The 20,227-nt window shown below is 41.4% G+C and overlaps 1 protein-coding gene across 2 annotated transcripts in view; it reads left to right on the top strand.

The window, feature by feature from the left end:
- TAF1B (TATA-box binding protein associated factor, RNA polymerase I subunit B) overlaps positions 1 to 20,227 on the top strand; it is a 35,781-nt gene that overhangs the window by 12,867 nt on the left and 2,687 nt on the right. For both annotated transcript variants that reach the window (XM_082215554.1, XM_082215555.1), the window contains exons 8-13: positions 361 to 460; positions 12,505 to 12,652; positions 15,571 to 15,748; positions 17,268 to 17,314; positions 18,904 to 18,994; positions 19,547 to 19,617. In XM_082215554.1, the coding sequence (XP_082071680.1) occupies positions 361 to 460; positions 12,505 to 12,652; positions 15,571 to 15,748; positions 17,268 to 17,314; positions 18,904 to 18,994; positions 19,547 to 19,617 (635 nt within the window). The remainder of the gene's footprint in view (positions 1 to 360; positions 461 to 12,504; positions 12,653 to 15,570; positions 15,749 to 17,267; positions 17,315 to 18,903; positions 18,995 to 19,546; positions 19,618 to 20,227) is intronic.

Here is a 20,227-nt window from a genome sequence, read left to right as displayed (position 1 = left end):
CTGCTTTTTTTAGCTTGGAAAGTGTAGGCTTTTCAAAATTCCTCTTTACTAATTGACTAGAAGAATAGAAGTCTGCAGTTGTCAGAGTTAACCAAAGGGCTGTTTCTTCCAAGCATCCCCTTCTTTTTGCACGGATTGATATTTCTGCATAGACTTCCAATAATTGCACACCACTGTTTAACAGTGCAATATGGATGGGTTTCTACTTTTGCTCTCATTAATTAAATATATTTTAAATGTAATATTTATTCGTGATTTCACTCAACTGTTACGTTTTAGCTTTGTATCTGTGTCTTGTCATGCGTTTTGAACTAAAATCAGTATGTACATCTTGATTTTACTTCTACTCCTTTCATTTAGGCTGGTAATGGATGGCCACATCCCTTACTTGAATGCTTATAAAGATTTCCCAGAGGAGATGAAGGTATATGGGACGGACTGCAAGATCTTCCATGTAAAGGTGACCTTCATACATCCACCTTCTGAGAAAATGTTTACCCATTACATACACGTATGGTGGCTCTGATGAATTAAAAGTAGATTTTTCTTACTGATCTTACAATTTCTGGAAATGCTATGTAGGCTCACTGGTTCCTCCCAGGCATTGTCTAATGTCTGTTATTACTTTCTGCTATTCCCCCCAGTGCTCTCACCATTTATTTAATCTGTGGTAGTCAGCTTCTTCTTCTTCTTCTTCTTCTTCTTCTTCTTCTTCTTCTTCTTCTTTTCTCTTCTTTTGCATTACAGCCATGTAAAATAGGGAGCATTTTAAGTTGGAGATATTGTTTTTCAAAACGTTCCTCCTTTGAATGTATACTGCCAGCATCGATCAGCTGATTCAGAGGGGCTTTCTCCATTAGTGAGAAGGGTTTTACATTTAAACTTTTGTTTAAAACAGTGTCCTCCCCCTCCAGTAGGGAATAAATTTCTTTTCTAGCAAGAGGTTTCCCCACTGCTGTTTTACATCCTGCACCATAAAGGTAAAGGGACCCCTGACCATTAGGTCCAGTCGTGGCCGACTCTCGGGTTGCGGCGCTCATCTCGCTTTATTGGCCATGGGAGCAGGTGTACAGCTTCCGGGTCATGTGGCCAGCATGACTAAGCTGCTTCTGGCGAACCAGAGCAGCACACGGAAACACCGTTTACCTTCCCGGCTGAGTGGTACCTATTTATCTACTTGCACTTCGACATGCTTTTGAACTGCTAGGTTGGCAGGAGCAGGGACCGAGCAACGGGAGCTCACCCTGTCACGGGGATTCGAACCGCCGACCTTCTGATCAGCAAGTCCTAGGCTCTGTGGTTTAACCCGCAGCACCACCCGTGTCCCATCCTGCACCATAGCTCTCCTTAAATACATCTACTGTTCTGCTATAGCTACTATGCTACTACTCCTACTTAGTTTTCTTAGTTGTGTTTTGGGGCACTGCCGTTCCCATAGTACTTCAGATTTGTCAGCACCACGTTGCATTGTTGTGAATAGTTGTGAACAGAAAGAATGTGTGTTTAAGATGTTCAGAGGTGCCTTTTTCACTAGGGAGATATACAGAGCAGGTGCAAACTTGCAAGACTGAGTCACCACCGCAGAGAAGACTTGAAGTTGAACCCAAAAAGTTCGCCTGCTAGTTTTGTCAGCTAGCAAAATGGGGGTGCCATGTTGTCCTTAACCTTAGGCAGCAAATTGTCTCTAGCCAATCCCAGCTTCTCTTTCCACCAGGGCTCCTGATTCTGTGGCTTTACTGGGGCAAAAACGTATTTTATGATGGCAGGCAGCGTTGCTCAGCCTGTGGGCAGGAGTTGGGACACCCCCCACATTCCACCTGGGGGGGGAAATCCTTTGTTTATTGGGAGATATTCCTTTCTGTTCTCCCAACATAACTTGGCCTAGTAAAAATGATTGCTGTACTTATTTTTGTAATTTACATTTGGATTCTAAATTCTGATGGGCGCTTATCTATAAATTCTGCGGCTCTCTGTATGTTCATTGTTTCAAGCTATCTGCAGGTAAGTTCAAGCTAGCTAAATGTTTGGTTCAGCTTTGTGACAATTGCTTGTAGTTTGTGAGATTCGTATACAGTTATTTTAATATATTGGAGGCAGCCCTTATCCCCTGGGTTGCCCATGAAAGGTCTCAGTAAATATGCCCGCAAAAATTCACAATGTACAAGAGGCTGCTTGCTCTTCCTGGTCAGCTCACATCTGCAGTGACTTGGTCGCTCCTACATTGAGCACACCTCCTTAAACATGTCCACATTTCACTGGATACCAGGACTGGACATCCATCCATTCCAAGTGGAGGAGAGGTACAGCCAGCTTTTTCTCTGTGCACAAGTGTGGTGCTTGTCAGTGTGAGGGCCTTTTCCCTGTTGATGGGGGAGAACACCTACATCATTTTCTCCTGTTCCTTTTCCCCCTCTTCTGTAAGTGGTGACTATTTCATATTACGCCTTCCCACCCCCCACAGCAGCTGTTTCACGACTGGCACATAGAGCACATCCTCCAAATGCTATATATGCCCACTAGCCCCAAAGGTTTGACCACCCCTACCTTAGTATATAGATTGCTGGGCATATTCTAATCCATTCTAAATGTTTGCATACAAGTAATAAATCTTACCATTTTCATAGGATAGTAGCTCTTTCCTTGTTTGGTCCACTGCCATAGAATTTCCATGAATATTTTTCTTCTGTATTAGAATCTTGTAAATACTGTGAGCATAAAGATTTTATTATTATTATTAAATCATTTTTCAGATGTTTCCTATACTTCATGTGGCATATCCATCTTAAAGTTCCTGGTGAAACTGTGTCTTGAAAAAGATTTCCTTCATCTGTGTTTACGCCTTGAGGTGCTGGAACTGTAGGCTAGAAACTGCGCAGCGAAAGATTAAAAGCATTTGATACTGCTTCCTTAAATATTCTCCAGGTGTTGTTTGGGAAATGGAGAAGTTGGGACAGCATGGTAATTAGTAGTCATCTCCTCGGTGTGCCTCACCCTTTCATTTCTGATTACAAATTCTTCCTTGGTGGCATTCAGCACCGGCCACCTCACTGAAGAAAAGCTTCCAGTGATGCTATTGGAAGGAGATGGAAGATCTGAAGACAGCCATTTAATACCAGAGTGAAAAGACTTAGGGTAGAGTCATTCACAAAGCACACGTTGCCCTAGAACAAAACTGTGTTTTGCTCTAGTGCTGTGGGTTAGTTAACTGTGTTAGTTCCAAAATTCACTGGGTTCATAAATGTGTGTGTGGCTGTACACTCTCCTTTCCAACTACTACAACCAGTTGCCTGAGGCTTCAGGAGGAAGAAAAGACTTCGCTATTGCCCATGGACCTCATTTCTCTGCTGCTCTTGGTTCTAGAGAGAAGTTCAGGAGATCCTTCCTCTTTGCCTCTCTCTCCTGAACTTACAGGCAGTCCTCAAAACTATATTCCTTTCCTGTAGTACCCTGCTTCCAGTCCACAGTGACGTAACTAGGTCCTTGTTCACAAGGAAGTAAGGCTTTGCTTCCAAGCAGGTTCTTGTTTCACTCTTGGCCATGGAGAGCATTTTGGACCACATTGCCAGTATCTGGGTTGTCTACTGGAAATACACTTGTCACCTGTCCTTTCCATGGATTCCTACCTGCATTGGACTCAATGACACAACCTGATTTCATGCCAGTTATTCCTTGTAATTGGGCAGAGATGCTTTAGTGAGCCAAGTGAGTAAAGGTGGTGGTTATGGACAGGCAAACAGGATGTTCTGTGTCAGGTAGGGGTGTGTGTGTTCAAATCATGGTTTATTTTTCTCAAATATGCTGCATCTAGCTTTCATTTTGCCAGAAGGATAATGAAGCTTTGAAGGATGGATATATATTTTTTGTTCTGTCCTATTTTACCTGTCGTGCCTATTTGAGACTTACAAGATGAAGCTTTTGAGTTCTCGATAAACCCCTCCTTCTTTCGTGCCCAAAATAGCAGCTTCCTTGTCTTTCTGGTTAGGATTTGGGGACCTGTACCTCTTCTATTCAATCTCTCTCTTTCTTTTTGGAGTTAATGAAATTAACAGGTGCCACACATAAGTAGCATTTTATTTTCTCTCTTGAAACAGCTTCAGAAATGACAATAAGCAAGGGTGAGGCTCTTTAAAAAGAGCTGAGGAGGAAGTTCATTTCTGACATTTATTGTAATCAGGTGTATCACGGGAATCTGCTGTTGTGTAACAGAAACTCTGGCTTGTCCTTACCTGCTGAAGTATTGCTTAACAGAGAAGGAAGATAGGCTTACTGAAATGTTGGTCAAATTCAAACTAATTTTGCTTTCTGCCATTATCTTTTAATATTTGTGAGTGAGAGAGAAGCTGAATTAGCGTGTCAACAGGTGTGGCTTTATATGATTCCCTATATATACAGGGTGAGTCCTTTAGAAGAGGCCCCGTGGATACAGAGTGCACATCTTCCATGGGGCCTCTTTTAAAAGACTCACCCTGTATATGCCAGTTTAATCGTGTTATTCAAGCAGATCTGCCTCACAGGACTATCCAGTGAACGCTCTTTTCTGCCGTGAAGTGTAATCCGTGATGAATAATCCTATGGGATGCGGGTGGCGCTGTGGGTTAAACCACAGAGCCTAGGACTTGCCGATCAGAAGGTCGGCGGTTTGAATCCCCGTGACGGGGTGAGCTCCCGTTCCTTGGTCCCTGCTCCTGCCAACCTAGCAGTCCGAAAGCACGTCAAAGTGCAAGTAGATAAATAGGTACTGCTCCGGCGGGAAGGTAAATGGCATTTCCATGCGCTGCTCTGGTTCACCAGAAGCGGCTTAGTCATGCTGGCCACATGACCCAGAAGCTGTACGCCTGCTCCCTCGGCCAGTAAAGCGAGATGAGCACCGCAACCCCAGAGTCGGCCATGACTGGACCTAATGGTCAGGGGTCCCTTTACCTTTACCTTTACCTTATCTTCTAGCAGCAGAACAGAATTCATATATGGTTGTGTGAATGATTTAAACACGTTTTCTATGTAGATCTCCTTGCTCATGGCCTGAGATGTGTGAGTTGATCTGTGGAGACTGTGGTTGGGGTGTGAATGTGTAAGTGTGCACACCATGAGAGAGAAAGATAAGCCATTCTTACAGTGTGTGAATTGGACTGGTGATTCCATATTCATGCAACATGCTGATCAGGTTGCATCAGCTACTTCAAGATACATTGAAGGTGGATAGGGCAAGTGGAGGGCATAGTCTCAGCGAGAAACATACGTTGCACAAGTACCCCAATCTAATTTCAAATTTTCTAACTTCTCCCCCAGTCAAATCTGGGCTTACCACCTATACGGCTGGTGTTTCTTTTCCCACGAGAGCTTAATTTCATTGGTATTGCCAGACATGGCTGTTTCTGGCTCGGAGGGAATCTGCTGCCAGTATCTTATCTCCATAGCTGGGTGTTGCATCTCCTTCACGAATTGTTTATTCCTTAGAGCAAGCCAGGATATTAGGCAGCTCTCTAAGTTAAGCTGTAGGTGGTTCACCCACATATTAGTTTTTTCCTGCCATTTGTTGGCCCTTTAGTAATCCCAAGGCACACCCTCTGTTTGTTACATCACCAGAAGCATGTGCTTCACAGATGTTAGAAGATATGTGTCCACCCTTTACATCGCTGCTCTCTCTGTTTTCTAAACATTCCTTACCTCCTCTGTATTCCCCCCACTGTTTTTGAGAAACTTGAAAATTCAGTTAGTGGAAAAACTGTTAAAAATTAAATTTGTGTTTGCAGTAATGCTAAAAAGGAAAGACACTCCAGTGCCAATAAGCATATTATATTATTGTATTCATATTGGTATGCTACTGTTAGCCACTTTACATTTTCTTTTGGGAGGAAAAGGTACAGAAAAGGAAAAGAAAATTAGTCCTAAAATCTCTCTGAGCCTGCGCTTATCGTGGTGAATATATTTTTATTCTTATGCTATCATCTTTTTTCTCCCTGAACATTTCATTGTGCATATATTATTATTATTATTATTATTATTATTATTATTATTATTATTATTATTATTATTATTATTATTAATTGTATAAATGCATATACTCCCTTTTAGGGATAAAACGCCTTCTTATAAGGTAGTGTAGGGTAATATTCAAGCTGTCTTTAAAGACAGCCTCATAGACTGCATTACAGCAGTCAAACCTTGAAAGTGCATGGGTAATTTATTTATTTATTTAAATCAGTCTAACCACACACCCCTCCAGTTTTTAAAACCAGCAAATAATCACTGTATACTAAATTCAGTTGGAAATACATGATCATTTCGCATACCCCACTCGAGTTTAAGGTTGTATGGTACAGCTATTGTTGCTCTGGGAGTGGAGTGCATTCTCATTTCTCTTGACCTACTGCGGTTGTTGGTCAGTCAGGTGTCTGAAGCACCACAAAAATTTGCCAGACCTGTTTGACTAGAGTCAATAGCAGGACATGGGAAAATGTATACATACCATTGAACATATTACAGTTCTTTTCAGAGATATGAAGGTGCTGTGATAAGACCATTATTGCCCACACTTTTTCTTGTCCTGCTTCTTTGGGGGACAAAACACACCGATGAGGAATGGAATTATCAGATATAAAGCTCCCCTTCTTTGTCTGAAAGATAGAAAACCCAAACTTCTGCCCTGTGTTAAATATACTTGTTTCCATTACTCTGCACCAAAAGCTCTGTCTTCGTGATAGACAGATTGACCATTGTTATCCATTTAGCTGTAGCAGCAGTAGTTTCTTCTAGTCTTCCTTTATTTTTTAAATTTTAAGTTTATTGTGTTGCCACAGCTGTATGTGGTCTGGACACCATTTTCTTTCCCACAATGCTCTGGATGCAGCACTAGTTCCAAACCATTGTTGCAAAGGGTGGAAATGGCAGACACCACAAAAATACAATAGCCTCCATTGGTAGCTGCTATACTCTCCCTCCGTCTGCACCCAGTTCCCCAGTAGGAGCTAGGCCAGGGGTCTGCAACCCGCGGCTCCGGAGCCGCATGTGGCTCTTTTACACCTTTGCTGCGGCTCCGGGGCGGATACTAGCGAGGGGAGGAGGCGCATTGTGTGCCCCGACACTCCCCACTGTGGCGGGCGCTGTACTGGCTGTGACGTCACATGGGGGCGGTGCGTGCGTTAGTCACGCACCGTCCCTATGTCACCTTCCCACTCGCCCGCCCGCTACATTGTAAGTGGCATGTACGCTGGTCACTGCATTGAAAGGGGGCATGTACGCTGGTCACTGTTTTGAAGGGGAGTGAAGAACACACACACAAAGGTAACTTGTTAATTTAACGTTTATTTCTATGAGGAGGAGTAATTCTGAGGGGTCAAACAAAGAAATAATAAAAAAGTGAGAAAAAAGTTATTTTTATAATGACGAGTTTTGCGGCTCCCAGTTTTTTCCCCCTTTGGAAACGGGTCCAAGTGGCTCTTTTTGTCTTAAAGGTTGCAGACCCCTGAGCTAGGCCAATGAGAAACAAGCTGTGGTGGTGCTGATACTGCTCATGGCAACAGCACAATAAAGTTGTTGTTGCTGTTGTTGTAAGCCCTAAAAAAAGCTACTACCAATGGTGAAAATAAATTACCTCCACCCTGAGCCTGGTGGTTGCAAATTTGACCTCTTTCCCTTGCTTCTCAAATTAACTAAATGGTTCCCACTTTCTTAATCTAAATGGGGTTGTGAAGGTGGGGGGCCTCTTAGGTTTACTTCTGATGTAGCAGTTTTAATCCTTACAATCCTATCTGTTAAAGAAAATTTCCAACAGATGTATGAATTAGGCGAAAGGATGTAAACACTAGCAGGCTGAAGGAAAATACAAAACAATTAAGGGGTAATAATGAAGAAGGAATCTTAATCTGATTTGTATTTTAGAAATGTCAGTGTAGAAAACACTGAGTCACTAGGTCATTGTTATTTCACGTACCAGTTTGGCTGTAAGTTTTGCATTTGGCAGTCAATGGCAATATTGTCATTGCCCTAACATAATTGGAAACTAGTTGCACTGGTGTTGTTGCATCATAAATTTCTGTATCTACAATATTCCAGTATTATGTGATACTCTTAATCACATATGCGACATGTTTACTTTTACAAATGATTTTTGCAGGTGTTTTGTGATAGAAAGTTGACAGGGTATTGAAATTCACCAGGTAACTCCCACCGAGCTAGAGCTCTGAAATTTGACACACATGTACCCTAAAAATTGCTTTAAAATTTCTGGAAGTGTTATATTACTTCCTTAAAAAAGGCTTTCCGGATTATTTAGCTCCATAAAACTGAGTTTGATGCAGATGTAGCTCAAAGTTATTAGAAAAGCCTGAAAATTTGTCACTTTTTTTTAAACTGCTAACCTTAAAATAATAATTGAGGCCTGAAATTTAACTCATAAGAGAGGCTGCTGGCATTCCACTAACAGGGAGTCCCGCTGCTTATTTACATACTTGAATTAAGCTTTATCTATTGTGTGTGTGTGTGTGTGTGTGTGTGTAATACTTGCAGGAGCACATCCTTCTTCCTATCCTGAGGTAACTTGTTGTGGGGAGAATTGTGTGATCAACACATTTTCCAAGCAGTAGAGTGCAGGGAGGTTAAAAAACAACAGCCCTCCCCACCTTGTGCTGAGCTGTCAATGCAAATGGGAGTTGGAGGGCATAATACTGCCTACTCCTGTGCTATACTGGTGTTCACTAATAGATGTACAGTACAGTGAAAATCTCAGTAGTATAGATTTGCCAGAGGAGGCATTGGAGTGGCCTTGGGTGGAGTAAGTTTGCTACTCTCCTGTTTCTGAACGTTCCAGTTCTGTTCTAAATTATATGGCTAAATACATACTTAGGTTACTTTTTGTATGGGAAAAAAATATTCCTTTATAAGGGAAACAGTACAGTAGTACTTGTATTTGCGGGAGTATTTCCCCCCCCCCATGACACTGTCCAAATAATAGAATTGTAATCCAACACTTAGAATTGTTTTTCATCACCAGATAATTAAAATTAAGCCGTGGGCTGTGACACATTTAACATAACGATCTGTTTCGTTTTAAATAAACATTTTTGAAAACAAGACTAATAGCTCTTTCTTCAAAGTAGTTAAAATGTTTATATGGATGTTTGAGGAAATAATTTGGGTAGAAGCATCATTCCCAGTGCTGTAATTCCCTCATGTTCATCTAGATTAAAGGTAAAGGGACCCCTGACCATTAGGTCCAGTCATGGCCGACTCTGGGGTTGTGGCGCTCATCTCGCTTTATTGGCTTCTGGGTCATGTGGCCAGCATGACTAAGCCGCTTCTGGCGAACCAGAGCAGTGCACGGAAACGCCATTTACCTTCCCGCAGGAGCGGTACCTATTTATCTACTTGCACTTTGACATGCTTTCGAATTGCTAGGTGGGCAGGAGCAGGGACCGAGCAATGGGAGCTCACCCCGTCGCAGGGATTCAAACCACCAACCTTCTGATCGGCAAGCCAAAGGCTCAGTGGTTTAACCCACAGCGCCACCCGTGTCCCAACACGTATAGCTCTGGTGGCAGCGACCCAGTAGTGCTTTATTCAGCTAAGCAGAATCAACACTCAAATGTGGACAAGCCCTAATAAATGGAGTCCAGGGCAGGGCTTCTGATCGGCAAGTCCTAGGCTCTGTGGTTTAACCCACAGGGTCTTATAAAATAGTATGCCATGGTGGGATGAAAAGGTTTGGTGGAAGGGGAGGGCTGATGACAAGTCGGATGAGAAGGGGAAATGCCCTTCTGAGTAGGTGTGACAGTCAGCCAAATAAATTTGCTGCACCGCATGGCATGCAAATGCAGGAGGCGTAGTATTGCTTGAATATCCATGGGGGATTTCTTGGGCTGGGTTCTGCTTTGCTGGTGGACCCCCAAATATTGAGTTACTTGTGCAGCTGGATTGCTCCTGGAGGTAGAAGAGAGGCTGGCAAAATGCAGAGCTAGACTATTAGTTCTGATGACACATTTCTTGGTCCTAATAATGCAATGCTCTTTCAGCTTATGTCCTTAGAGGGGGGGGGCAGACTTTGGCAGCTTATTCGATTGAGAGAGCTAGTGCGGGGTTGCCATAAACCAGGGCACCCTGGCTTTTCTTTAGGAAAACCCCAAAGTTGTTGAACTATTTATTTATTTATTTATTTATTTACAGAACAGAAATCGTGCGGCGGCGGGAGGCCCCATTAGCTAAAGTGGTGCTTCAGGTTAAGAACAGTTTCAGGTTAAGAATGGACCTCCAGAATGAATTAAGTTCGTAACCAGAGGTACCACAGTATTTACAAAAACACAACTTTTCAAATTGACAAAGCACCGCCTTTTGGAAATTCCCCCCGGATGTCAATTCAGCCTTTGAAATCCCAGTAATGTCCAGTAAAATCCTAAAATAATTGGGTGCTCAGTTTTTATTTACATCCTGAACAGGGCATATTTTTGACGGTTAATTTTTCTTTATTAGATATTTATAACCTTATTCCTATACTTCTTATGTGTGGAATACCAAGGAAAGCATATTCCTTCAAACTTGTAGCTCTCATTATTAAATGCTGCTTAGACTACCTATCCTGAAATGTCTGAAGACCGACGTAAACCCTGATGTGCAACAGTCCTGTAAAGCATGTATTTCTTGTTTTTCAGGAAAAGTGCTTCAGGCAAAAAGGTTGCTTTTTTAAAAAAACAAACAAACTTGCTGCTCTGAAAGATTGCAAGCATAATACAGCTTGTAGACATTTTACATGCATGAGTAAACTTTTTGCTGGAGTTGTGTATGCCTTGTGCTATTTGTGGAGTCCAGGGGAACCTGAGAATGTTTTTATTGTTTGTTTATTTCTTTGTTTGTTTAATTGGCATTATAAAAAATGAAACTTTTGAATGGATGTCTTGTTTTCAGAATGCTAAATGCGTGGAAAGAAAGCAGAATATTTTTTGCTGCGCCATTAGTAAGCACTTTTCTCTGTAAAACCCATGACATCTCTCCCCTCCTTCTTAATGCTTTCTTTTGTAATACACATATTCACAGAATTCCCATCATGACAGAGCTGTGTTAAGATTATCCCATCGAGACTGAAACATGTATGTGCTACTTATAGGCACCTGTTTGTAAGTGCAAACTTGATGGTTAATGTGATCTTTTTGGACACAGGCAGACTTCTACAAAAGTTCTCACCAGAGGCAAGTGTCCTTGACTCTGTTGAGAAGAACATAGGTAAGGGTAAAGGGACCCCTGACCATTAGGTCCAGTCGCGGACGACTCTGGGGTTGCGGTGCTCATCTTGCTTTACTGGCCGAGGGAGCCGGCGTACAGATTCCGGGTCATGTGGCCAGCATGACTAAGCTGCTTCTTGCGAACCAGAGCAGCGCACGGAAACGCTGTTTACCTTCCCGGTTGAGTGGCTTGCACTTTGACGTGCTTTTCAAACTGCTAGGTGGGCAGGAGCAGGGTCCGAGCAACGGGAGCTCACCCCCTCGTGGGGATTCGAACCGCCAAAGAACATAGCAGCACACAAAAGACCACCTCCTCCCTCAAGGCCACAGCGGATTGAAGGGACAAAAGACTACCTCTGCCTCCAAACCTTCCGACATGTGTCAGAGAAAATTGGGGAGAAGAGGAGGTTGGTGGTAACAAATAATAACTGGCTAGCAATCCAAGCCAACATCTCTGGGCACCCAGGCAATACATTCCCCCCCCCCAAGCAACGAGAGCCTATATGTTTGGGAGCAGAACTCTGCTTGTGGTTGTTGGGATCAAACTCAAAATTTCTGAAGTGTTTGTTTTAGGTTCCAATAGTATTTTTCATGTTTTAAGTTCAGCAAACTTTTCTACACTTGCAAATTCTCTTTCCTTTTTTTGTGGTTTGCTGTGGGGTGAAACCCCTTTTCTCTCTCTTATTGAAGTGAGGCCAAAATCAAACAAACCAGGTTTACATTTCTATCTTTATAATGCAACCTGTAACATACCCTGAAGCTATCAGAAAATAAGTTTGATTGAAATGAAATATTATTCATCCATTTATATTAGAAAAATGGTTATTGTCTTCTCTGTTCATAAAGTAATATGAATCAGTGCATTAGAAACCTAAAGGTACACTTTGAAATAAGTTTTCTAAAGCTTTCTAGAAGTTTTAGGATCAGGTAGGTTTGCTTTAACTTGCTTTTCAGCTAACTGTGGTATGGATGCCTTATCCTTTGGCTTATGTTGTAAATAGGACCTTGTGCCCAAAATATTCTTCAAAGCAGTTAAAAGCAGCAATGCTGTGTATTTACAGGGCTAAAGAGGTTCTAGCTTAACTGATAATAGATCTCTTTTTGGTTTTTCCTGTTGTTGTATTTATGTTTTCATTAGGTGTTTCTCAAAAGAGCGAAGAAAGTTCCAGGCTAAAAGAACAACTCAGCATAATGCTTGGTGCTTTGTGGAGTCCCCCAAGAAGCAGATCAGATTTTTATAGAGGGCAAATGTGCTTTCGTTCTAATGATGACACTTATTTTCGATTTTGTTTTCCAGTCTTGGCCTGCGTATGAAGATGTTCACGAAAAGACACAGGCCCTTGCTGTATACCTGAAGCTACCTTGTTTTCCAGATATAGCAGAAGGCAGCTTCCTTCATCCGAACATTCTGTGCATGAAGTATTTGATGGAAGCCAACTTGCCTGGTAAGGGCATGTGGGGGAGGGATGTGTTTTGTAACACCCAATTTAATGTTCACCCTATTTTTCCCAACGAACAAAAATTATACATTATCAAGTCCTTTTAAATAGCCTTTACTGTCCTAATGTCAAAAGCACATTCTGATTTTAATAATAATAATAATAATAATAATAATAATAATAATAATAATAATAATTTATACCCCACCCATCTGGCTGGGTTTCTCTCCATATGGCAAATTCGGAGTTTTTCATGGACTTCAAGTTGGTAGTAGCATGGGGACTTCTAGGGCTTTATATTTGAAACTTATGGCTGATGCTCTAAGATCTGTCAAACCAAGCCAATGGCTCAAAATTTATGAGTGAGCCAGTGTGGGACAGCGGCTTGAGCACTGAACTCGCAACTGAGAAATACAGGTTCAGATCCCTGCTCAGTGAAGAAGCACAGGACAGGGTTTCCCAAACTCGGGTCTCCAGCTGCTTTTGGACTACAACTCCCATTATCCCTAGCTAGCAGGACCAGTGGTCAGGGATGATCGGAATTGTAGTCCAAAAAACAACTGGGGACTCAAGTTTGGGAAACACTGGCATAATAGATAACTTGGGAAAGCGACTATCTATTCGCCGAGCCGACCTCACCTGGTCATTGTGAGCTCAGTAGACAGAATGTCTGCCTCACGGGTGTTGAGTTAAGCTTTCAATTAACTTCTTCCCTGGTACTGTACTAAAACAATTAAAACAAAGTCACACTCTAAACCTTTTTGGTATATGAAATCCTGTTTCTGAATCCACTGGATATGAAAATAAAACTTGACTAAATATAAGAACGGATCATGTCTGCAAACATGTTACTTTCTTCACTGTCTCTTCTATGTACCTTCATATAGACACACATTCATCTTCTCTTTATTACAAGAAGGAGTTCAAATACTTAATCACTAGGGTAGCAGCAGAATTAAAGGAAAGTACTAAATGTTTTCCTGACACATCTGCTCGAGTTTTAATAACACAGCATGAAAAAGAAGGTTGTGATCCTCTTTGCTGCTGAGTCATGTTAACAGAACAATTAAAGTCACTTATAGCTGACCATTTGATTCTACCCAACCACTCTTTGGAGAAAATGAGATTCATATGTAAGAAAAATAAGGTGTTCCTCCATATTGCTGGGTTCCTAATTGTACACACCTATGTCGGTTCACTAAGAAATAAGTCTCATTATGTTCAACGTGACTTCCTCTCAGGTATATAGGATTGTATATAGGATTGTACATGTGTATAGGATTGTACATTTCATGTCTTCCCTTTAGATTTTATTATTTTCCCTTTTACTATGTATTTTCAATGAAACAGGATTTTTTAGGTGCTTAAGTAAACAGGACTATTGTTCTTAAATCACTTTGACATATATCGCAGAGTTTCCGCTACAATATATGTAATGTTTCCTGTTGAAACATTTTATTTTGGTCATAATTTTTGGAAGCTGTGGTTTGGATCAGAGTTGGATCATTGTCAACTTTTAGTATCCGAACCAGACTTTCTCAACTTTGGGTCTGTAGATGTTGTTAGTCTATAATTCCAATCATTCCTAGCTAGCATGGCCAGTGGTCAGAGATTTTAGTTCAAGAACATCTTGGAAAGACTGGTTTGGATACCAAAAGTTGACAGTGCTCTTAGAATTCCAGATGTAATATTCAGTATTAATTTATTCTTAGACTCTGCATGCTGCTGCAGTAATCATATTCATACTTGCATAACCAGCTGCTTACAGGTGAGAAAGCAGCCTAGAAATATGAATATAAATAAACTAGAATAGGAAGCAGGCTGTGGCATGACCCTTCTCTTATCCAGTGGAAATTCCTAGCTCATTTCAGCATTAATTAGGGCACAGTGCTGTTTGTCCCATTGCTGGTATTAATCATGGTTAGCTTTTAGCCAAGGATTGAACTGTTTTGTTAGTATTAGCTTTGGTTATACCATGATTGATGCTGATGAAGGAGGGAGGGAAATGACACAGCAGGGACGGAGTAGGAGCCCTGGACTTACTCAGTCTTAAAACCATGTTTAAGAGAATTGGGACTGCTATGTTATAATGCCAGTCCTGCATGTACCTTTTGAAAATTGCAAAGCACAAATGGATTTGATTGAGGAAGGTTATCCAATCAAAGTTAAACCCTGTAAAGTTCCATTGTCCTTAATGCAGCACAGATTAAAGCAGAAACTTAATGCTCCAACTGCGTCCTAAATTTGGGTTGGATCATGTCTTCACGCACAGCAAAAATAAGGTTTAAGCAGTACTGCTACCACAGATCGATAGGTTGCCTTGTATTTTAACATTCCTTCTTTTAAGAAAAGGTGCATTTGTACTTCTTTTTTACAACACTTTAACTGTAGCTACAATCTTCACATTGCTGTACAGGTGTCTTTGAAGACACAAGGAACACAATTTCTTACTTTTCCAGTTTAGCAAGGATGTCATGAATCAACTGCCTCATCAGATTCCAGAGGGGTTGTCACTATACTCTGAAATACCGCCAGCATTCACCTGCCTAAATTGTTGATTCCTTTCCATAAGCAGAAACAGTTCGTACACCTCACTGGTGACCTCGTTTGAAAATAAAGCTTTCCCCCACAAACACAATTGTGCACATGTACACTTAAACGACTAAAACATGCTCAACTAATCTACTAGGAATAGAGCAACACTCACACGTCTATTATGAACAATTTTTTTGTACCTTTAAAGACTTGCCAGCCGTGGCAAGACCTGGTGGAGCAGTATTGCGAGCCAAATGGGGAGGCCTGGCTAGCCTTATTAGGTCTGGTTCCCCACCATTGGACTGGATAAATCTCCAAGGTTTGTTCCAACTCTAGTTCTTTGTGTTGGACTTCCATAGCATTTGAAGTTTATCCTCTTCTTAATTCAGATGATATGCACAAGTGGACGTGCAGAGTGGTAAAAAAAACTGGCGTTGGTGAAGTGGACTTCCTGACACTTCGTCCTGAGAATAAATCAGCTCAGAATGTGAAATACGATATTCTTGCCGTAGCTGTGGTAGTCGTGGTGCTGAAAATGTTGTTCTTGCTGGATGACTATTATGAATGGTAAGTGTGCGCTGCCGTTATAACAAATGTAAACTTGCAGTCCAGGGCCACAAAAATCCTAGACTGCTATTTTTATTACCGCTAAGGACTAGGTCAGTGGTTCTCAAAGGGTGTGGTGCGGCAGGAGAGGATGGCAAGCATGGCAGGAGGATTCAAGGACAAAGGAATGCTTAAATATTTCAGTGCAGTATAGTATCAAAACATGTTTTTTTTATTTTGCAAAATATGGCTCGATATCTTTTCAAAATGAGAGTATCAAATGGTACTGAGGACAGTCCTAGGTTGTGATCCAGAATCGCTGTTTGAATAGAGTGCTGGAGAATAGCATTGGCTGTTGTTCTGCTGTTCTCCAACTCTGACCAATATGAAAGATCAGAAAAGAGAAAGGCTTCTTTGCATTGATGAGGAGATGAGAGTTTGTTTGTCTCAAATTAGACCTAATATAAATGACATTACCTGGCAAAAGCAAGCTCACACCTCTCATTGAGTTTGTATAAGGTGCATACATAAGAGGCTTATCTTTTGGGAATGATTCATCTTCTTACGTAGCTGCATTGTTTTATACTTTCTGGCTGTCCTGTGATCTTATGATAAAGTAGTTGTGTTCTGTGGTGAGAATTAAGCACTGCTGGGAGTTGTTTCTTTTTGTTTTCCAATGTATTTCTTATCAATGAAGAAAATGGTGTGAGATGAGTAAACTTTAATTATGGAAGTGTGGCCCAGAGAAAAAAAGTTTGAGAATCATTGGAATAAACAAATGGAACACTGAATAAGAGAAATATAACATATTGCTTCCTTAATATTCAATTTGTGTATATTCACATAGCATCTAGAATCCGTTTTGCCATTTCCCTCTTGGTCAGGCAGAATAACTCTGCAGCACAGCTCTGAAAGGGTCTGGTCTTATTTGACATAGCAGTGGTTCAAATGTTACTTATCCCAGTCCAATTTGCTTTAAGCTGTTTTTGATGTCTTATTTTAAATTTTTGGAACCCTATGGCTAAGGAAGGGTAGTAAATCATCCTCATCCTTGTAATGTGGAGGCAGAAAAGGGTGTGTTTCAAGCAGCGAGGGTTGTAACACTTGTGTTGTGTTGATCACATGAGTGTCCATGTCAGTGTTGAAACCCGTCCCCCCCACCAGATGACAGTAGATTCTTGTATGAAGATGTTCCATGTAAGTAAAGCCCAATGGGGTCATGACCCTGGGGTCCGACTTCCCCTCTGGGGGATGAGGCCAAGGATTTGGAGAAATAATTGGAGGGTAAGGGTCTATATCCTGCAGAGCTAGCCACTATGGCCCCCAGTTATCCAAGAACTCCAACATAGGAGGAGGCCATTCACATGGGATGAGCAAGGTTTGAACCAGCCCTTACAATTTTAATTTTTTAACCTAAGAGATAAGGCCTTTGGATTCATTAGAGTGGCTCAGATTTTAAATATGCTTGAATAGTTTGAAAAAATGGGGACCATGTTTTCAATTTTAAAAAACCCTCTGAATCTGTTGGATATATTTTCAGGTTACTAGCAGACTATGCCGAAGAGAGAAACAAAAGGAAAGAAGAAGGTACCAAATACTTTAGAAGAAGCTTAGTATAAGTTTTGCATTGCCAACTATATTTTAAGATGCTAGCGTACATGCAAGACAGTCGTGGAAGCTCTTTCAGTAGAGTATGTGAATTGAAAAGAAAGTGTAAGTCATACGAATGTACAGTGGTGCCCCGCAAGACGAATGCCTCGCAAGACGGAAAACCCGCTAGACGAAAGGGTTTTCCGTTTTTGAGCTGCTTCGCAAGACGATTTTCCCTATGGGCTTGCTTTGCAAGACGAAAACGTCTTGCGAGTGTTCCGATTTTTTTTTTTGCTTTCCCCCCCATTTTTCTAAGCCGCTAATAGCCTTTTAGCTGCTAATCCGCTAAGCCTTTAATAGCCGCTAAACCGCTAATAGCGCTAATCCGCTAATCCGCTAATAGGGTTGCTTCGCAAGACGAAATAACCGCTAGGCGAAGAGACTCGCGGAATGGATTAATTTTGTCTTGCGAGGCACCACTGTATGTAAGAGCTGCCCAAATCTACATGTGAAAAAGGAGCTTTTTATATTTGTATGTGGCTTCCTAACAATATCTGAATGACTGTAGTCTCTTAATTTTTAGATGCAGAGGTTCCATAGCAAATGATAGAAACTGACAAAGGCTCAGTTTCCAGAAACTCCAGTGCAGATGTAAGATAGCTCATCCTTCAGTTGCTCTAAAGAGATCAGGGACCGGCTGCAGGATCACATTCTTCCTCTCCTCTGTTCCTCTCTGTCCTCATGCCTGTTGCCCTCACGTTTCCCAGCTGGCTTTAGCCTTCTTTAAACCTAACTAGTTTTCTGTTAACTTGGGTAGATCATTGCTGTATTCCCAACTATGTAGTAACGATGTGATCAGCAGTAGATCTAGTCCCTCAAATAAGTCTCACAAGATGGTGTAAGGCAGATCCTTTGGTTTGAATCCCTCCTCCCTTGGAGAACATCCAAAAAGAACTGGATATCTGTTCATACAAATATGCCCTTAAAGCTGGATGTCCTAGAATGCTGAAAAACGAATGCAATACTTTTAATCGCAGCTTAACGAGAGTCAGTATAGTGTGGTGTCAGTGTTAGAAACTGAGATATGAAAGCTAAGAGCTAAATGGCACCTAGGCTAGGGATGCAACAGCCTAATGTCCAGGCACGTTTTTTTATAACAAGAATACAAAGTTGAAAGTGAATGAACTGCAGCTAAAAGATTATGTTCACTTTTCACACTGTCTCCTGCCCACCCCCCTAATATTCTTAAGAGGGTCTCTTCTCCAGTCTTCGGAGAGTAGCTGGAAGTGGCAGGGAGGCAGAAAAAGGTCCCCCTTTCCTTCCGCTCTGCAGTTTTAATCTGAAATCTTAGGCGCAGTACTGTACCCAGAGCTCAGGAACCGCTCGTGCTAATGAAATTCCCTGTCTCAAAATGTGCCTAGAACAGTGGGCGTTTCGAACCCTGCGTGGTGTATGTGGAATTTGATGTGGAGCTTCCTTGGTCTTCTCTTATCTTGCGCAGAAATAACGAGGCCACGCTGATTTTAAATTCATTGAAAGAAGGATGGAATAAAAGTTAAAACTCAATTCGTTCATTTTCACTATAGGCTGTCCAGTGTTTGATATTCGGAAATGGTACCTAGTTGTAAAGAACGCTCTGGATGTGGAGCAGAAGAAATTTAACGAAGGAAGAATCAGGTGTGGTGTTCATAGACTGACAGTCTCTGATTTGGTTTGGAGAAATTAAAAGGGTATGATAGCAATGGGCAGTACCTGAAGATACGAATTAAAGTGGGTAGACCCATCTGTAATGTCTTAGGAAATCTCTCCTTGTAAATGTTTTTGGTGGGTTTTTCTTTTTACTTCTGATACCATTGCTGACATTTATTTATTTATTTATAGTAAAAGGAATGGGAGGAATATTTTGAGGAATGTATGGGGAAGGCTTCTGTAGAAAGTAGCCTTGGTGGAGAGATGATTAAGCTCTGGTGGGAGGGGTTTTAGCACTACACTGCTATTTCCCCTAAGTAGCCGCAGTGGTATTAATGGAAGATATTTCACTTTTGGCATTTTTGGGGTGAATGGTGAAATCAAACAGGTGATTGTATTCAACTGTTCTATAACAGGTTTAGATCATAGTTAAGGATATGGTTGTTGTGACGATAATCCACCGTGTGTTGTGTTGTCTTCTCTTTCCTCCACCCCCAAATATTTCTTTTTCTTTTTCCTTTTCTTTTTTTGCATCTTCAGACATTTATGGAGATGTGAGAAGCCACTATTGTTTTTTGTCCACGAAACATATGCTTTCCTCAAGAAAAGACGTAAGTGATTCCCTCTTCCTTTCCTCAAACATGACTCTTCCCCCCTCCCCATAGGTTGAATTCAGTTCTTAAGAACCTGGCCACATCTGAGGCATAGGGAGAAAGGGGACTGGGATTCTCAGTTTGGCAAGGAAGTAGGAACAGAATTACCATCTGCCATTAAGCCTTACACGGCTCAAATATGTAATATTGAGCCATTCTCCCAGAAAGCATTTTGGAATATTCTTGAGGCCTTCCTGTCTCTGCTTCCTGCGCTGTAAATACGGTAGATTGACAGGTGCACTCTGGGAAAAGAGAGGAACCTGACAAAGACAATGCTAGAGTTCCTTTCTGAAAGAAAGAAAGAAAGAAAGAAAGAAAGAAAGAAAGAAAGAAAAGGCCGGCAGGCCACACTCCTCTTTTTCCATATGTCAGTTCTTCCCATGTGATGTGTACAGCTGTTGGAAATTATTTAAACTTTCATTAAAGTTCCTGTCATGAGACACCCAAATTCTTCAAGAAGATGCTACGTTCTGATAATTTTTTTACTATCACCAGAATTACTAAGGTTTTTGGGGAATAACTTATATTCAGCATTTGGGTGTGCCTTGTGAAGTTTGCTTCCTTTATA

This window comes from Podarcis vaucheri (assembly GCF_965113315.1).
Source record: "Podarcis vaucheri genome assembly, chromosome: 3".
Lineage (NCBI taxonomy): Eukaryota > Metazoa > Chordata > Lepidosauria > Squamata > Lacertidae > Podarcis > Podarcis vaucheri.
The sequence above is the reverse complement of the archived record's forward strand: the minus strand, read 5'-3'. Positions and strand labels throughout refer to the sequence as shown.